This window comes from Zalophus californianus, chromosome 1 (assembly GCF_009762305.2).
Source record: "Zalophus californianus isolate mZalCal1 chromosome 1, mZalCal1.pri.v2, whole genome shotgun sequence".
Lineage (NCBI taxonomy): Eukaryota > Metazoa > Chordata > Mammalia > Carnivora > Otariidae > Zalophus > Zalophus californianus.
Window position 1 is genome coordinate 55,940,142 of NC_045595.1, and position 13,686 is coordinate 55,953,827.

Consider the following 13,686-nt stretch of genomic DNA (forward strand, 5'->3'; position numbering starts at 1 on the left):
CCTGGCACCAAGCTGGATGCTGTATGTGTTGCTCATTCTAGTGGCATAGCGGCCCTGTGAGGGAAAAATTGTGGGCACCCCCGTCCACTGATGAGGCAAATGAAATCCAGGGAGCTGATGTCAGTCACTCGAGGTCCCACAGGGAGAAACCCCTGAGCTGGAGGAAGAAGCCGAGCCTGTGTAGGCCAGAGCCAGCTGCCGCCAGCCAGGTACAGCCCCATCCCCTGCTGGCGTCCCTAACCTGCCTGTAGACTGGAGGCCCGGTCCCCACCGGTCCCCGCCTGGTGAGCGCCAATGCCTGACATCATTGCTAGCTCCGGTTTTCCCCACAACCAGGGAGACAGAAGGAAGAGAGATAGGCAAGGCTGCTAGAAGGAAATCCTGGCTCCTGCTACACGGCCTTGAGGACGGAGCCAGGGAGGGGCAGGGAGGAGAGAAAAGGCCACAAGAAAGAGAGGCCTCCAGGGGAGGCTTACAGCAGCAAGCTCCAGGGCTGGCTTGTTCCTGCTGCTAAAAAGTTTTAAATAATCACCACATCTTAAATTGGAAGATTTTACATCAAAATGTAGTCTGGGAGCTTGTCTGGAAGAATGAGAACATCCCGCCATGTGGGTGTGGGTTTCCAGAAGGTGGGATGGCTGGAGCTGTGTCCTGCCTCCTCCTCCCAGGGTATGCACTCCCGGTTCACCACCGTCCCCCTGGGGCCCGCTGCGCTCCGTGCCCCAGCACCACCCGCCAGAGCTGGTGGCACACGCGCACGTTCACACCCACTGTGTCCTGACACATGTCCCCCACCCACCCACCCACCCAGGTGCGGAGTGCTGTGAGACTGTCCGTTCTAGCCAGGCTTTTCACTGGCGGCTGCTGCCCACCACATTCAGTTCAAGACCCCCAGGGTCACACAGTGCCTGCATCAGAAATCCACTGGCCAAGGTGAGCGGCAGCGTGCATGTGTGGGGGGCTCAGACTGGGGCCCTGGTGCCCGCGCCTTCTCAGCCCTCCTGGTCTGCTGCAGCCTCAAAGCCCCAGAAACCTACACGGCGCAGCGAAGGAAAGATGAATTCTCTCAGCCTTCGGGGGCCTGTCCGAGTCCTCTGTCTGACCTGATGTTTTCAGAGCCCAGTGACCAGGACCAGGACTGCAGTCTCTGGATGAAATCCAGAGTGACAAAAACCAGCGGGGGGCCACCTCTGGGGAAGGAGGAGGAGGCGGCAAAGTTGTAGTAAAATATGAGGAAAAGATCCCAAGGCTAGCACCGTTTACACTGTGATCCCTTCACCCCCAAGAGAACTCCCAGTTGGGGGCTAATTCCTTGAATAAGACATCAAGGACCATCTTGATCAACAAACCCGCCTAAGACATGCAGATACCATCATCTAACACAAACACTTTACGAAATAAGGGTTTTTCCTTTTTTCATTTTTTTACTTTATAACCCTTTGGTACTATTTGAATATATTTTTTGCAATGTGTGCATACTACTTTTATAATTAAAAAAAAACCACTTAAAATGGGTTTTTTTTTTTTAAGTAAAGAGCTAATCACAGTGGAATATGAAATAGAATATCAGCTTTGGGGACAGGCCACTCAGTTAAGTCCAAACACCCCAACGTGGTCGCTGGGTTTCCAGTCTTCGGCCCTCTGAGTCCACCCATGGAGCACCTACTGTGACCTTGAACTGCCCTCAAAGTCTAAGCATACTTCCTGTTGCCAAGCTCCCTCCTGTGGGGCGGGGCACAGGAGAAGCCCAGGAATCCAGGAGGAAATGGGTCAACAAAATTAAGTTAATTTACAGAGTTATAGTAAAACCCACCACCATAACCCAGCCCCACATATGCAGCGTTCAGCGACCGCAGAACGGCAAGTGCCGGCAGGTGGCCCAGAGGTTGGCGCGGGGACACCGTGGAGGGATCCCGGGGTTCCGCGGAGGGATCCCGGGGTTCCGCGCAGGGATCCCGGGGTTCCGCGCGCGGGACTCGCAGGGCGCTCGGGCAGGCGTGTGCGCCTCACAGCGCGAAGGTGGTAAAGAAGATGTGCATCTTGGCCAGGAAGGTGGTGACGGAGCCCTGTCGCCAGAGCTTCATCTCCACGTCCAGGGCGAAGTCCCGGGGCTCGCGCACCAGCCGCTGCAGGTAGACCACGCCCGTGTAGGCATTGAGCGGCCGCGTGCCGAAGTAGCCCTCCTCGTTGCCCTTGGTGATGGTCAGGGAGATGGTGTCGCCCGCGAAGACGGGCACTGGGCTGATGCGGAAGATGTGCGCCGGCACCAGGAGGCCCGTCTGGAAGTTGAGCTGGTAGTAGGTGATGCGCGCCGGTGAGTTCTGGCACTCCACGAAGTCGTGGCACGTGGTGCGCTCGCACTTCCTGTGGAGGGCACGGGGGGGCGTGGTCAGAGGGCCCGGGGGGACGCTCCCACCCCCTCATGGCCACCCATCCCAGACATGGCTTAGGCCTCAGCGGCAGGCTCAGGACCGGCTGGCCCGGCTCCGTCGCCAGCTCTATTCTGCTAAGTCGCCTTACCTCTCTGGGTCTCAGTTTCCTCATCTGTGAGGTGGGATAATAGCCTGTGGTCTCGCCGGTTGGATGGGGTGAGTTAATGGACATGCAGGGCTTCACCCGGCGCCTGGGATGCTGTGTAAGCAGCCCTTAGCCACACGTTCCTCCCTGTCTTCTTCCTTCCTCCCTTCATTCTGACCCGCCTTCCTCGTTTTTTCACTTGCACACTTCCCATTTGCACAGATTCCCTGGGCACGGTGTTTTGACTGTTTTTCACCATTTTCCAAATTCCTTTTCTTCTGTAACTGATTCTCCTTTGGAGCCGTCTCCTCTTCTGACTCGGGGTGGCCTGCCCTTTCCCAGGGGAAGCCTCTCCGAGTACCAGGGCCGTTGGCCCACCTGGAGCTCCAAGTCACACACTCCCTAGGAAGCCCCGAGACTTGGCCATGCTACATGACAGTGACAATAAGGAGGGAACCTCCACCAAACCCCACAGGGGGGTCTAAGGGCTTGATTTCTGAGCACAGCATCAATCTGTCCCTTCTTGGCTCTCAGAGCCACTGTCACCCCTCCCACATTAAGTCACTCTCCACAAGCTCACTGCTTCCAAAATGGATGCTGCTTAGGCGCCAGGGCTCAGCAGCTCTAGCTCTGAGCAGAGTCCCCACCTGGTGTACCACGGCAGCACACGGCCACACGGGCACCACGACGACAACCATGCCACCAGCAACAAGTGGCAACGATGCAGTGCTTACGCCACGCCATGCCCATGCACCCCTTTACTCATTTCGTGCTCACACCCGCCCCAGGCTGGCACTGCTCTCACCCCCATGTTCCAGACAGGGCAGCTAAGACCCAGAGAAGGGAGGACCTGTCCAGGTCACCCAGACACACTCCCCTAAATGCCCCGACACGCATGTACATGGACGTCAGGGGCTATGTGACAGTGAAACAGGGCAATGTGCCACAGGGCAGCCATGAGGTAGAAGCAGCAAGCTGGGCCGAGCTGAGCACATGTGTGTGACCGCAGAGTCACCAGCACCTCGTGCCAGTGTAAGAGGGAAGGTGGGCGCCCTCTGTGCGGTTGTCACATCCAGCTGGGGGCAGGGGCAAGAGCTTTCACTTGACCCACTTCTGTTATGGAAATATTTTTATAAGCACGTGTCCCATTTGCAATTATAAAAACGTGAGTATGGACAATACAAAGTAAAATAAAGTGGAAGACAACTGAATTACAGGAAACACGAAAGTGCTTTATGAAAACGTATGTTTAGTAAAGGACAGGAAATTCGGCAAAATGCCAAGAAGTTATCAGGAAGAAGTGTGGTCACCGGTCTGTAGGATGGTCCTGGGTGTCCCACCTCCTGGTGGCCACACCTTGTGTATCCTCCAGGTACCCCCCACCTCTCGCAGTGCTGGACTGTGTGGCCTGTGGCACAGTATGTCACTTCTAATGTTAGGTTAGGTTACAAAGGACTGTCACCTGGTCTCCTGATGACCCGTGCCAGGGAAGCCACATCACAAGCAGCCTCATGGAGAGGCCCCCATGGCAAGGAGCCTGCTGCCCAGAGCCACGTGGGTGAGTGACAGGGTCCTGCAGCCCCACTCGAGCCTTCAGATGACACGGCTCCAGGAGACCTGAAGCCAAAACCACCCAGCTAAGCTGCTCCCGGCTTCCTGACCCTCCAAACCACGGGGGATAATAACTGGTTGTCATGGAAAGGTGCTATGTGTTGGGATAATGTGTTACACAACAATCGCTAGCTAGTATATTATGTGTGTGGGTGCGTGGGTGGGGGAAAGGGGACTGAGATTTTCTGTGAGGTGTCTTCCCTTTGTTCTCTTTGCTCTGAGCTTTCTGCAAGGTGCTTTTATTTGTACCCTGTGTGGTCAGACCACAGACCCGGCCATCTGGACCTGTGAAGAGCAGGAGGGGTGAAGACTGGCAGCCCAAGAGGGGTGCAGGGGTCCCCGGCCCAAGGCCGGGCAGGGGCACTCACGTTTCGGAGACCCGGACGTAGTTTGGAGGGCACTCGAAGCGCAGGCAGCGGAAGCCGCCCCGGATGTTATGGCAGGTCTCGGTCTCAGAGCAGTTGTGGGTGCCCAGTGCACACTCGTCCAGGTCTGGGGGAGAAGAGGAGGGTGATGATGGGGACCCCTCAGCTGGGGGCATTCGTCCAAACCACTGCAGCCCATGCTGGAGGCCTGGGTCTCAGGGCAGCTGGTCCCTGCTGCAAGCACACAGCTCCCCACCACCCTCCACCGCACACACCCACCTTGTCCACTCCACACCCAGCAGCTGAGGACCTCACTTTAAAATAAATCATTTGTGTCCCCTGAGGGCTTCCCATGCTCCCAGAATGAAAACCGAGCCCCTCCACCCACACCCCTCTGGCCCTTCTCTGAGCTTCTCTCCTTCCACTTGGGCTGCAGCCTGTTGGACATCTCTGCGCTGCTCCAACACCCCGATGCCCATCCCACTCCAGGGGCTTTGCACATGCTGTGTCTGCTACTGAAACACTTTCCCCACATCTTCCCAGGGCTGGCTTCTTCTCATCTTTTAGGTCTCAGCTCAGGGTCACCCCCTGCAGGACACCCTCCCTGACCACCCTACAGTGGTCCCCCTCCCATTTTATTCTCCTTCTACTGGCTGTCCTGCTTGGAAACACACGCTACTTCGTCCGTCTGTTGTGTGTCCAACCTCCCCTTCCTCAGTGTGAGCTCCAGGAGGCCAGGGGTGTGTGTCTTTCTTGGTCCCGTGGTGTCCCCAGCAACTAGCGGAGTGCCTGGCACAGAGCAGGTGCTCCACACGTATTGCCGGATGGAAGTGTCAGACCCATCACTTGTAAACACAGACTCTGATGCACAGCTACGCATGCCCCCCCGAAGCTGCACAGACATGCCCACGCCTCCTGTGCACGCTCACACAGACAGGCACGTGGTTAAGCACGCCCCCAATGCTCAAGCATACTCACCCAGATGCACAGAATCACAGACACAAACAGGATGCTGACACACACTCACACATGCAGAGACATATAAATATCTGACAAAAGCTCAGAGAAGCAAACTTGTGTGCGTGTGTGTGCACAGGCAACCTGCAGGACAAGTAACATCAAATAAATGGGTTCCAGAGACCCTGTCCGTGAAGACTAGCTGCTCAGCTGAGAGAGGCCCCAGGGGCCGTTGCTGGGGTGAGGGGGACAGAGCCTATCAGGAGCTTCCCTGGGAGGCTTCTGGTTTCTTGCTCCAATCCTCCACACTGATCCAGTTTAGGGGTTTCTCCTCACTCAATCCTCATGCCAGGCCTGTAGAGTGAGGGCCACAGGCCTCCCTGGACACAGGAGGGAACTGAGGCCCAGAGAGGGGCAGAGGCTCGCTCAAGGTCACACAGCAGTCAGCAGGCAGCTAGGGCTGGAAGCCAGGGACCCAGTCCCGATGCCACACGGACTCCTACTTAGAATAGCAGCGTGCCAGGAACGCCAGGACAGCTGTAACAGAAGCCAACTGCATCCCAAGTCTACGCCTGGTGTCCGTCCAATGCTGGGGCCCTCTGCGCTCATTAACCCATTTGTCCTCACAACCCCACGAGGCAGGTATGGTGTCACTTCCCATCCTCATATGCTGACTCCAGGCTGTTGGCCACCACCCTCTGTGGCAACAGAGCAGCTGACATTCATTCACCTCTCCAAGCCTCCCTCCCTTTCCTCCTCTGCAAACTGGGTCATGATCCCGATTTCCCAGGGTGGCACAGAGGTGAGTGGGAGAAAACAGGGCAGGAGCCAGTGGGGCCAGGATGGGCGCGGTTATCGTCCTGATGGTTCATTAATTGAATCCACATGAAGGGAGGGCCTCCTGCTTTTCCCCCTCTGGCCCCAGCGATACTCAGGCTGCCCACACTGGTGAGCAGGAAGTCCTGCCCCTGATCCTGGGCAGGGGTGTGGCGGGAATGGGGAGGGAGCTGCTTCTTGCTGTCTGCCAGCCCAGTGCTGAAGTAGGAGGGAGAAGAGCCAAGGGTCAGCACCCCTGGAGCCTGGCCTCACCATGCTCACGGAAAGCTGTCACAGGACTTCCCTAGGACCCCAGGGTCCCCGCCCCTTGTGTCTGCGGGGTCCTCATCCCTGGAGCCTCTCTTAGAGAGGTCAGGCCAAAGGGAGAGCTGGACAAGGCCATATCCTCAGGGGTGTCACTGCAGCCCCAGCTGAGACAGCCAAGTGCCACCCACAACCCAGATGGGAGGGAATAGGGGACAAAGTGCTCAGACTAATAGCGTTGCTAAGAGCTAGCCTGTTGTGAGTGGACTGCTGATAAGGGCTTTACATATATTCAAAACAAAACAAAGGCAGAATTCAAGGTTATTTTCCACATGATCTTAACTCCTATTATATTGTATATATACATACTGTATGTATGTTGGCATAACAAGAGACTGGGAAAAGATGCATCCAAGTATCAGCAGAACTTGCCGCTCAGTTCAGTCGAGGGGTTGAGTGTTCAATAAGCACCTGCTACGTGCTGGGCGCTGCCCTGCATGCTGATGAATGAGGGTCATGGCCCTGCCTGCATGGAGTATGTATTCTAGGAGACACTGCCAAGTCTCAATTCCTTCACATTTTTCTGTCCATTTTTTTTTTTTTTACCACTGAAGAGGGGCAGGATTTACTGTGACATATTAACCAGAACACTCTGTTCTCCTACGGCTGTCCTTCCATCCTCCCGTTGGGAGCCATGAGACCTCCGTGGTTGGCCTGAGTCAGAACAGCACCACGGAGCACAGAGAGGGCCGCCGCTTAGCTCTGAAGGTCAGCGGCTGCAGACGTGGGCACCACGGGTGACTCCAGAAGTGGACACGGCCAGGCAGAACCACCCTTCCACGCTCTGTCCTTGACCACCCTGTGACAGCACAGAGACTTTTCCAGCAAGACAGTGTGGAGGGGCAGAAAAGGCATCACATGTACACTGGGGCATTGCTCTCGCCTAACCTCCTGGTGGGGGCTGCAGCAGGAACTGGAGAGAGGGGACCTGGGCCTCACCCGGGGGGGGGCCACCCCTGGGAGAAGGATGCAGTGACCAGGGATGAGGGCAAGCACGAGCAGCTGCAGGGGCCAGAGCCAGGGATGGGTGCTGGGGGTCAGATGCACCAGGGCCGGTGAGAACAGCCATGCACCCGGGCCCAGGGAGCCCTCTCTGGTGGCAACAGAGACGCCGTCGGCTAGCCAGGCAGCCCACAGACCCCAGCGGACATGGGCTGGGGAGAGACCATCCTGGACTCGAACAGGTTTTCAAGAGCAAAGTCACTGCAGGGTCTGACTGGACTTCAGAGAAGGGACCCCACCTGTGTTCTGCCATCAGGTGGAACAGAGCCTTGTTCTCTAAAATGAAATCCTGTTGTAGGAACATAAAGCCATGTGTCCCACACAACCCAGATGGCAGGCAAAATTCTCACCTTTGATGGAGCCCATACTTACTCTTTTTTAAACTAAAAAGCAGAGGGCTTTGTAGCCAGGGAGGTCAGCTTCTGTGAGCCTACCAGGCCTCCACGACCGTGATTTACCTACCCTCACTTGGGGTCTTTTATTTTTTCTTTGCATCAACCTATGGTAAAGAATCCTTTTGCATTAGACTAAGTATACACATATGGACTGGAACAGTCTGCATAGGCATGGTGCTCCCTGATCTACTCTGTCCACTGCACCCTACCCGATCCTGTATTTTGTTCTTCACTAATTAAAAAAAAAAAAAAAAAAAACCCAAAACCAACCAGCTGAGATCTACCAAAATGATCTCAGGAACCATTTACAGGTAGCAACCACCAGGATGGTCTAACTGGTCTAGACACTGGTCTAACTCTGTACCCTGCCCAGGGCCGATTCTGACCCCTGGTCCTGCAGGAATACCAGTGCCTGCCTTGGTAGACCAAAGCTGCAACCCAGGGGACTCTGGATTCTTAGCCCCACCATCCAGGGAAGAGTCAGCCACGCAGGCCAGAAGGAGGGCAGGCGGGCTGGGCTGTGAAGCCCTGAGTGGTCACTTCTAGTGCGGGGGAGCGGTGGGGGGCGGGTCGGATATTCCTGTGTCCTGCCCGGGTGGATTCTAGACCCCTCCACCTTCCCCGGGTGGCTTGCCAGGCCTAGAATCTGGTGGCCTCAGTAAGTCCCAATGGAACTGAACTTAGTATCGTGACTCCCCAACATAGAAGGAAGATTAGATGTCACGGAACCTGGTCTTCATCCAGAAAAGTAGCTGCAAACTGCAAAAACAGGTAACTGCCTAGCCGGTTTGTACATCCTTAGTGGTGGGAAGCCCCGTGCAGCCCTACCCAGCTCTACACAGCTCTGGCTGGGACCACGTCTTTCTGCATGTGCAAGGTCAGCAGATGCAATGCTTGCGGACGGGCACTGGGACCCCGGAGACCTCCTCAGGTTCTCCACTGGACAGGTCTCCTGTCTTAGGACCACCCCTCAGGATCCCTGTCCCTCTCCTAAGAGAGGGCCCACAGCTGAGCCCAAGCTGAGTCAAACAGCAGAAAGACTGTCTCCTTCTTCAACCCAGACACGGACCTCGGCTAATATGGCCACTAGCGGCATCGGCCGTTCCATGTTTATGTACTAGGTGTCAGAGCTCCAAGCACACAGCAAGCTGCTCAGGGCCTGCCCGAGACTCTGGTGGGGCAGGGACCTCCTTGCTTACCCTTGCAGGACCTCCCATTGGCCGTCATGGTGTAGCCCCGCTCCGGGCACGCACACTGGTAGCTCCCTGGCACGTTGACACAGCGGAAGGTACAGAGGATGCTGGCACCCTGAGCACACTCGTCAATGTCTGTCAGAAAGAGGTTCGGCCCCTGGTGAACCCCTTGTACCCACAGGGCCCAGCCACGGACAGTCATCCCAGCCCTGCCACAGCCCTGCCACAAGCCCTGGAGCCTAGGGGCCCATTTTAACGATGAGGACAACTGGGCTCAGAGAGGGGAAGAGAGTTGCCAATGGCCACACAGCAAAACAGAACTCCCATTCCAGGGCTCACTCCCTGGGACTCCCAGTGCTCACTCCATGATTACTACTAGCAGTGCAGGGCCAATAAGGTACCAGACACAGGCCTGGACAAGGTATGTAACCCCATCCTTCATCCCGCTGAGGCCAGGACCATCACCTCCACTTTACAGAGGAGGAGCCTAAGGTCACATAGCCAAGGAGATCGCAGGGCTGGGAATCCGGCTCTAATGTGAGGCTGAAGCCTTTGTGTGTCCTGTGTGTCCCGGGCCCAGCAGGGAGTCTCTGGGAACCTGGCACACGGAGAAGGGGTGCCTCTCAGGAAGGGGCCCCGGGGCAGAGGAGAGTCACCTGTGCAGGTGTGCCCGTCCTCAGCCAGCTGGTAGCCCTGACGACAGTAGCACTGGTAGGAGCCGTAGATGTTGGTGCACTCCTGGCTGCAGCGCTGGGCCTCACACTCGTTCACATCTGTGGGGACACTGGCCCGTGGTCAGGGCGGAGTCCTGCCAGCCGGGCGGCGAGGGCTGAGGTCCCAGCTTACTTAGAGCCTTATCTTGGGAAGCCATTCGTTCCAGCCTCTCTTAAGGGCCAGTGGGGAATTAGAGGCCCGGAAAAGGGCAAGGAGCCCACCTGGGGCATGCGGCTGGGGCAGGGGCAGCGCTAGAGTTGCTGGTGGGGTCTCGGCCTGCTGCCTGGAGGAGACAGCCGCAGATTGGGCTGTCCCCGGTGGGGAGCTAGATGCTGCCCCATTGAGAGGCCATAACAGCTGGTAGAGATGGCTCTGGGAGGCATCATCTAGGTGCTAATAAGGACCCCCTCAAGCTCTGGGGCCTCACCAGCCTGTCCTGATCCTCATGCCTGGCTCTGCATTGGGCTGGGGGGGTGGTGGGGGAAGGAACCAGAGCTGCACGTGTGGGCACATGAGCCAAACGGTGTGGGAGTGTGTGAGGTCAACTCATGGCTCAGATGGAACATCCACTGGCCTCTGAGCTCGGTGAGGGCTGGCACTTGGCTCTCCCTCATCCAACCAAGAAATGCTGAGCTGTTACAATGTGCCGGGCCTGTGCTGAATTTGGGGACTTAGCCATGAACAAGACAAAATCTCCACCTCGTGGAGCTGCTGTTCCCATGTGTGTTGGGAAAGGAGGGGGAGGGGGGATAACTGAATGAATCAAATAACTAGTACGTCCAAGGAGCAAGCGCTGTGGGGAAAGAGTAGAGAGGGAAAAGGGAGAGTGTCTGGGAGGCTGCAGTTCTGCAGTCATGTGGGCAACTGGGGAAAGCGTTCCAGGCAGAAGGCACAGCAAGAGCAAAGGCCCTGTGGTGAGAGTGTGCCTCGTGCCCTCGAGGGCCAGCAAGGACGCTGGTGTGGTCAGAGCAGAGGGGGCCAGGGGAGAGGAGCAGGGGAAGTCGGTCACGCAGGGTCTGGTGGGCCGCCATCTGACTCACGTCCAGATCCCCCTCAGAATTTCCCAACACACATGGCGTTCACATGAAACGAGCCATCATCTTCTATACTGGGCTCTGAGCTTCTGGTGCCAGGGGCCACACTGGCTTCATCTCTGGGTCTCCAGAGGTGACATCCAGCCACAGATGGTGTAGAGAAGCTGCCTGAAGCAAGGATGGTGGCAGCGAAGGCAGAAGGACCAAGAAGCGAGTGAATGAGCCACACCATTCGAGACCCATGCCCGCCCCTCGCTGCACCCAGCCTGGCCTGGAGGAGGGGCTCACAAGTGATCAGAACACAGACAAAGGAATGAATGTGATGAGGTCTGTTCCTGGGGGGCCCTCCAAATGCCCTCTGAGGCAGCCGGGCCTGGTCACACTGCCCTGCCCCTGGGCTGGTGCTGTCCCATGGGAGGGCCAGCTCAGGTCTCTGCAGGCTCCCCTCCCCAGGAGGGAAGTAAGGAAAGCGCCTCCAGGCTAGGAGCGGCTAGAGAGCCACACCCTCTTCCCTCACCTACCGCCTGACCCTTGGGCAGGGTCCAGCCCATTCATACGCTTGGTTTAACTCACGGTGTGTTTTTTAGAAGTTTAAATCTATTGTAACATGTAAAAACCAGCAGATTTTACTTAGAGAGCTACATTTCTAGCATCTGGAAAACCAAGATCGGGTCAGCCTGGACTGTCACTGCTGGGCAGCACCAACTCCAGGTGCTGTGTGGCTGCCATTCCCTCTTGATGACCACTGGGCTCTCCAGCTGCCCTGAGCCTGATGCCATGTTTCACTCACTTCTGTTCCTTGCCTGGACCCCCAGGCTGTGCAATCATGACCAGGATCAGAACCTACTAAGGGGCCGAGGCTAGGCTGTCATCCCCGCCTGAAAGGAGCTCCTGTCTGGGGGTGCAGACGACGCAGAAACCCAGCCCCTCTGGTGTGAGATGGCCGGACCCTGGGCCCTCTGGGAGGGCTTTGGCAGAGGCAGAGAAGTGGTGTGAGGTAGGGATGGGGCTGGGGAAGGTATGAAGCTAGGGGCTGGCAGGGCTTTGGGCTTTTTACATGGTGGGGACCTCTGTGCGGGGTCAGAGGTCGGGGTCAGTGGTACCTTCACAGCGCTTGCCGTCTGCAGCCAGCAGGAAGCCGGTGGCACAGGAACAGCGGTAGGAACCTAGTGTGTTCTCACATGTGTGCTGGCACAGGCGGCCCGGCGAGGTCCAGCACTCGTTCACGTCTGCGGGTGGGCAGGCGGCAGGCAGGGGGTGGGCGGCCCGAAGGGAGGGCAGAAGGGCCCTGGGAGCCAGCTCCCTCCACCCCCAGGTAGAAGAGGGGTTGGGTGAGGATGGAGACACAGAGACCCAGGAGGAGAAACAGGGAGGAACCTGGACAAGGAACAGGAGAGGCAACAAGACCAGGGGCCGAGGAGAAACGCAGCAAGAGTGTTGGAAAGAGGCTGGAGGCAGAGACAGAAGGACGGGCAGACACAGCAAGAGGCAAGAAAGAAGGGTGACAGGGCCGTGCTGAGAGAAGCAGAGGAGACCAGAGCAAAGAGGAACAGCAGAGCAAGGCGGAGGACAGGGCCGGCAGGAAGGAGGAGGCGGCTTGAGGGGAGGGCCCGGCGCAGGGGGACACCACAGAGGGGTCCCCGGCCACCAGGGCCCACCTACCGACGCAGGCCCGACCGAAGGCGTCCCGCTGGAAGCCAGGTTTGCAGTCACAGCGGTAGGAGCCGGGGAGGTTGTGGCACACCTGGCCCTCGCCGCACTGGTGCACCCCCGTCTCACACTCGTTCACGTCTGCCAGGGAAGGCGAGCAGGGCACCCTGAGGCCCAGGCTCCCCCTCGGCCAGGGCCACCCATGGGCCGAGGAACCCGGGAAGCCCCAGGCTGGGTGGAAGGTGGGCAGGGAGGTGGTTGGCCTCACCCACACACTTGGTCCCGTCCTGGTTGGCGTGGTAGCCACGCCCACAGAGCAGCGGGTTCCTCTGGCACGTGTAGGAGCCCACGGTGTTGATGCAGCTAAAGCCTGGCCGACATGGCTCGGCCAGCGACGTGCACTCGTTGATGTCTGCAGAAGGGATGGAGGTGACAGGGAGCCTGGCACGGCCCCTCCCCGCGTCCTGGCTTCTGAGTCCAGGGCCACACCCGGAGGTGGCCGGTTTGGGGATCCAGACCAGCCTTGGACAGGGCTGCGGGATGAGTGTCCCCCTCCTGTGTCCTATGACCCCAGGGCCTTCTCCTTCAAGAACCTAAGCACCTGCCGAGCTCTTCCTACATTAGTCTCACAGCTGCCCTGATGAGGCAGTTGAAGACAGTGGCCCCCCTAGAACTTGAAGCTGAGTTCTAGGGTAACTACAGTAAGTCACACCCCTGCCCTGGCTCTTCCTGCCAACCTGTCAAGCTCATCCTCCATCTCTCCCTCACACTATGCTCCAGCCTCACTGGCCTCCTCATCATCTCAAAGTGCCCCCAGCCCACCACAGGGCCTTGGCATATGCTGTCCCCCCCTTCTCTGGCACACACTGCCCTCTGATATTTGCATGGCTGGCTCCCTCTCTTGCTCAGGTCCCTGCCCCAATGTCACCTCCTCAGGGAGGCCCCCAACCACTCTAGGTAGATGAGCCCTCCTTTAAGATTTTATCCCCTACTTGTTTTATTATTTATCAAAGCACCTTTGAATAACTGCCACTTCTACAAATGTGTTTGCTTAGTCCCTCCTCCTCCAAAATGTCTCAGTGAAGTGCTGTAACTCCCTGACATCTAG

At 57.5% G+C, this 13,686-nt stretch overlaps 1 protein-coding gene across 3 annotated transcripts in view; it reads right to left on the reverse strand.

Moving 5' to 3' along the window:
- Positions 1-1,409: 1,409 nt before the first annotated feature.
- FBLN2 (fibulin 2) overlaps positions 1,410-13,686 on the reverse strand; it is an 85,354-nt gene continuing 73,077 nt past the window's right edge. Inside the window, exons 12-18 of one of the 3 annotated variants that reach the window (XM_027586714.2) lie at positions 12,847-12,990; positions 12,591-12,719; positions 12,032-12,157; positions 9,837-9,953; positions 9,187-9,315; positions 4,497-4,620; positions 1,410-2,364 (exon numbers count right to left, since the gene is read on the reverse strand). In XM_027586714.2, the coding sequence (XP_027442515.2) occupies positions 2,007-2,364; positions 4,497-4,620; positions 9,187-9,315; positions 9,837-9,953; positions 12,032-12,157; positions 12,591-12,719; positions 12,847-12,990 (1,127 nt within the window). In that variant the 3' untranslated portion in view covers positions 1,410-2,006. The remainder of the gene's footprint in view (positions 2,365-4,496; positions 4,621-9,186; positions 9,316-9,836; positions 9,954-12,031; positions 12,158-12,590; positions 12,720-12,846; positions 12,991-13,686) is intronic. The other 2 variants (XM_027586715.2, XM_035723418.1) reach the window with 2 other exon arrangements.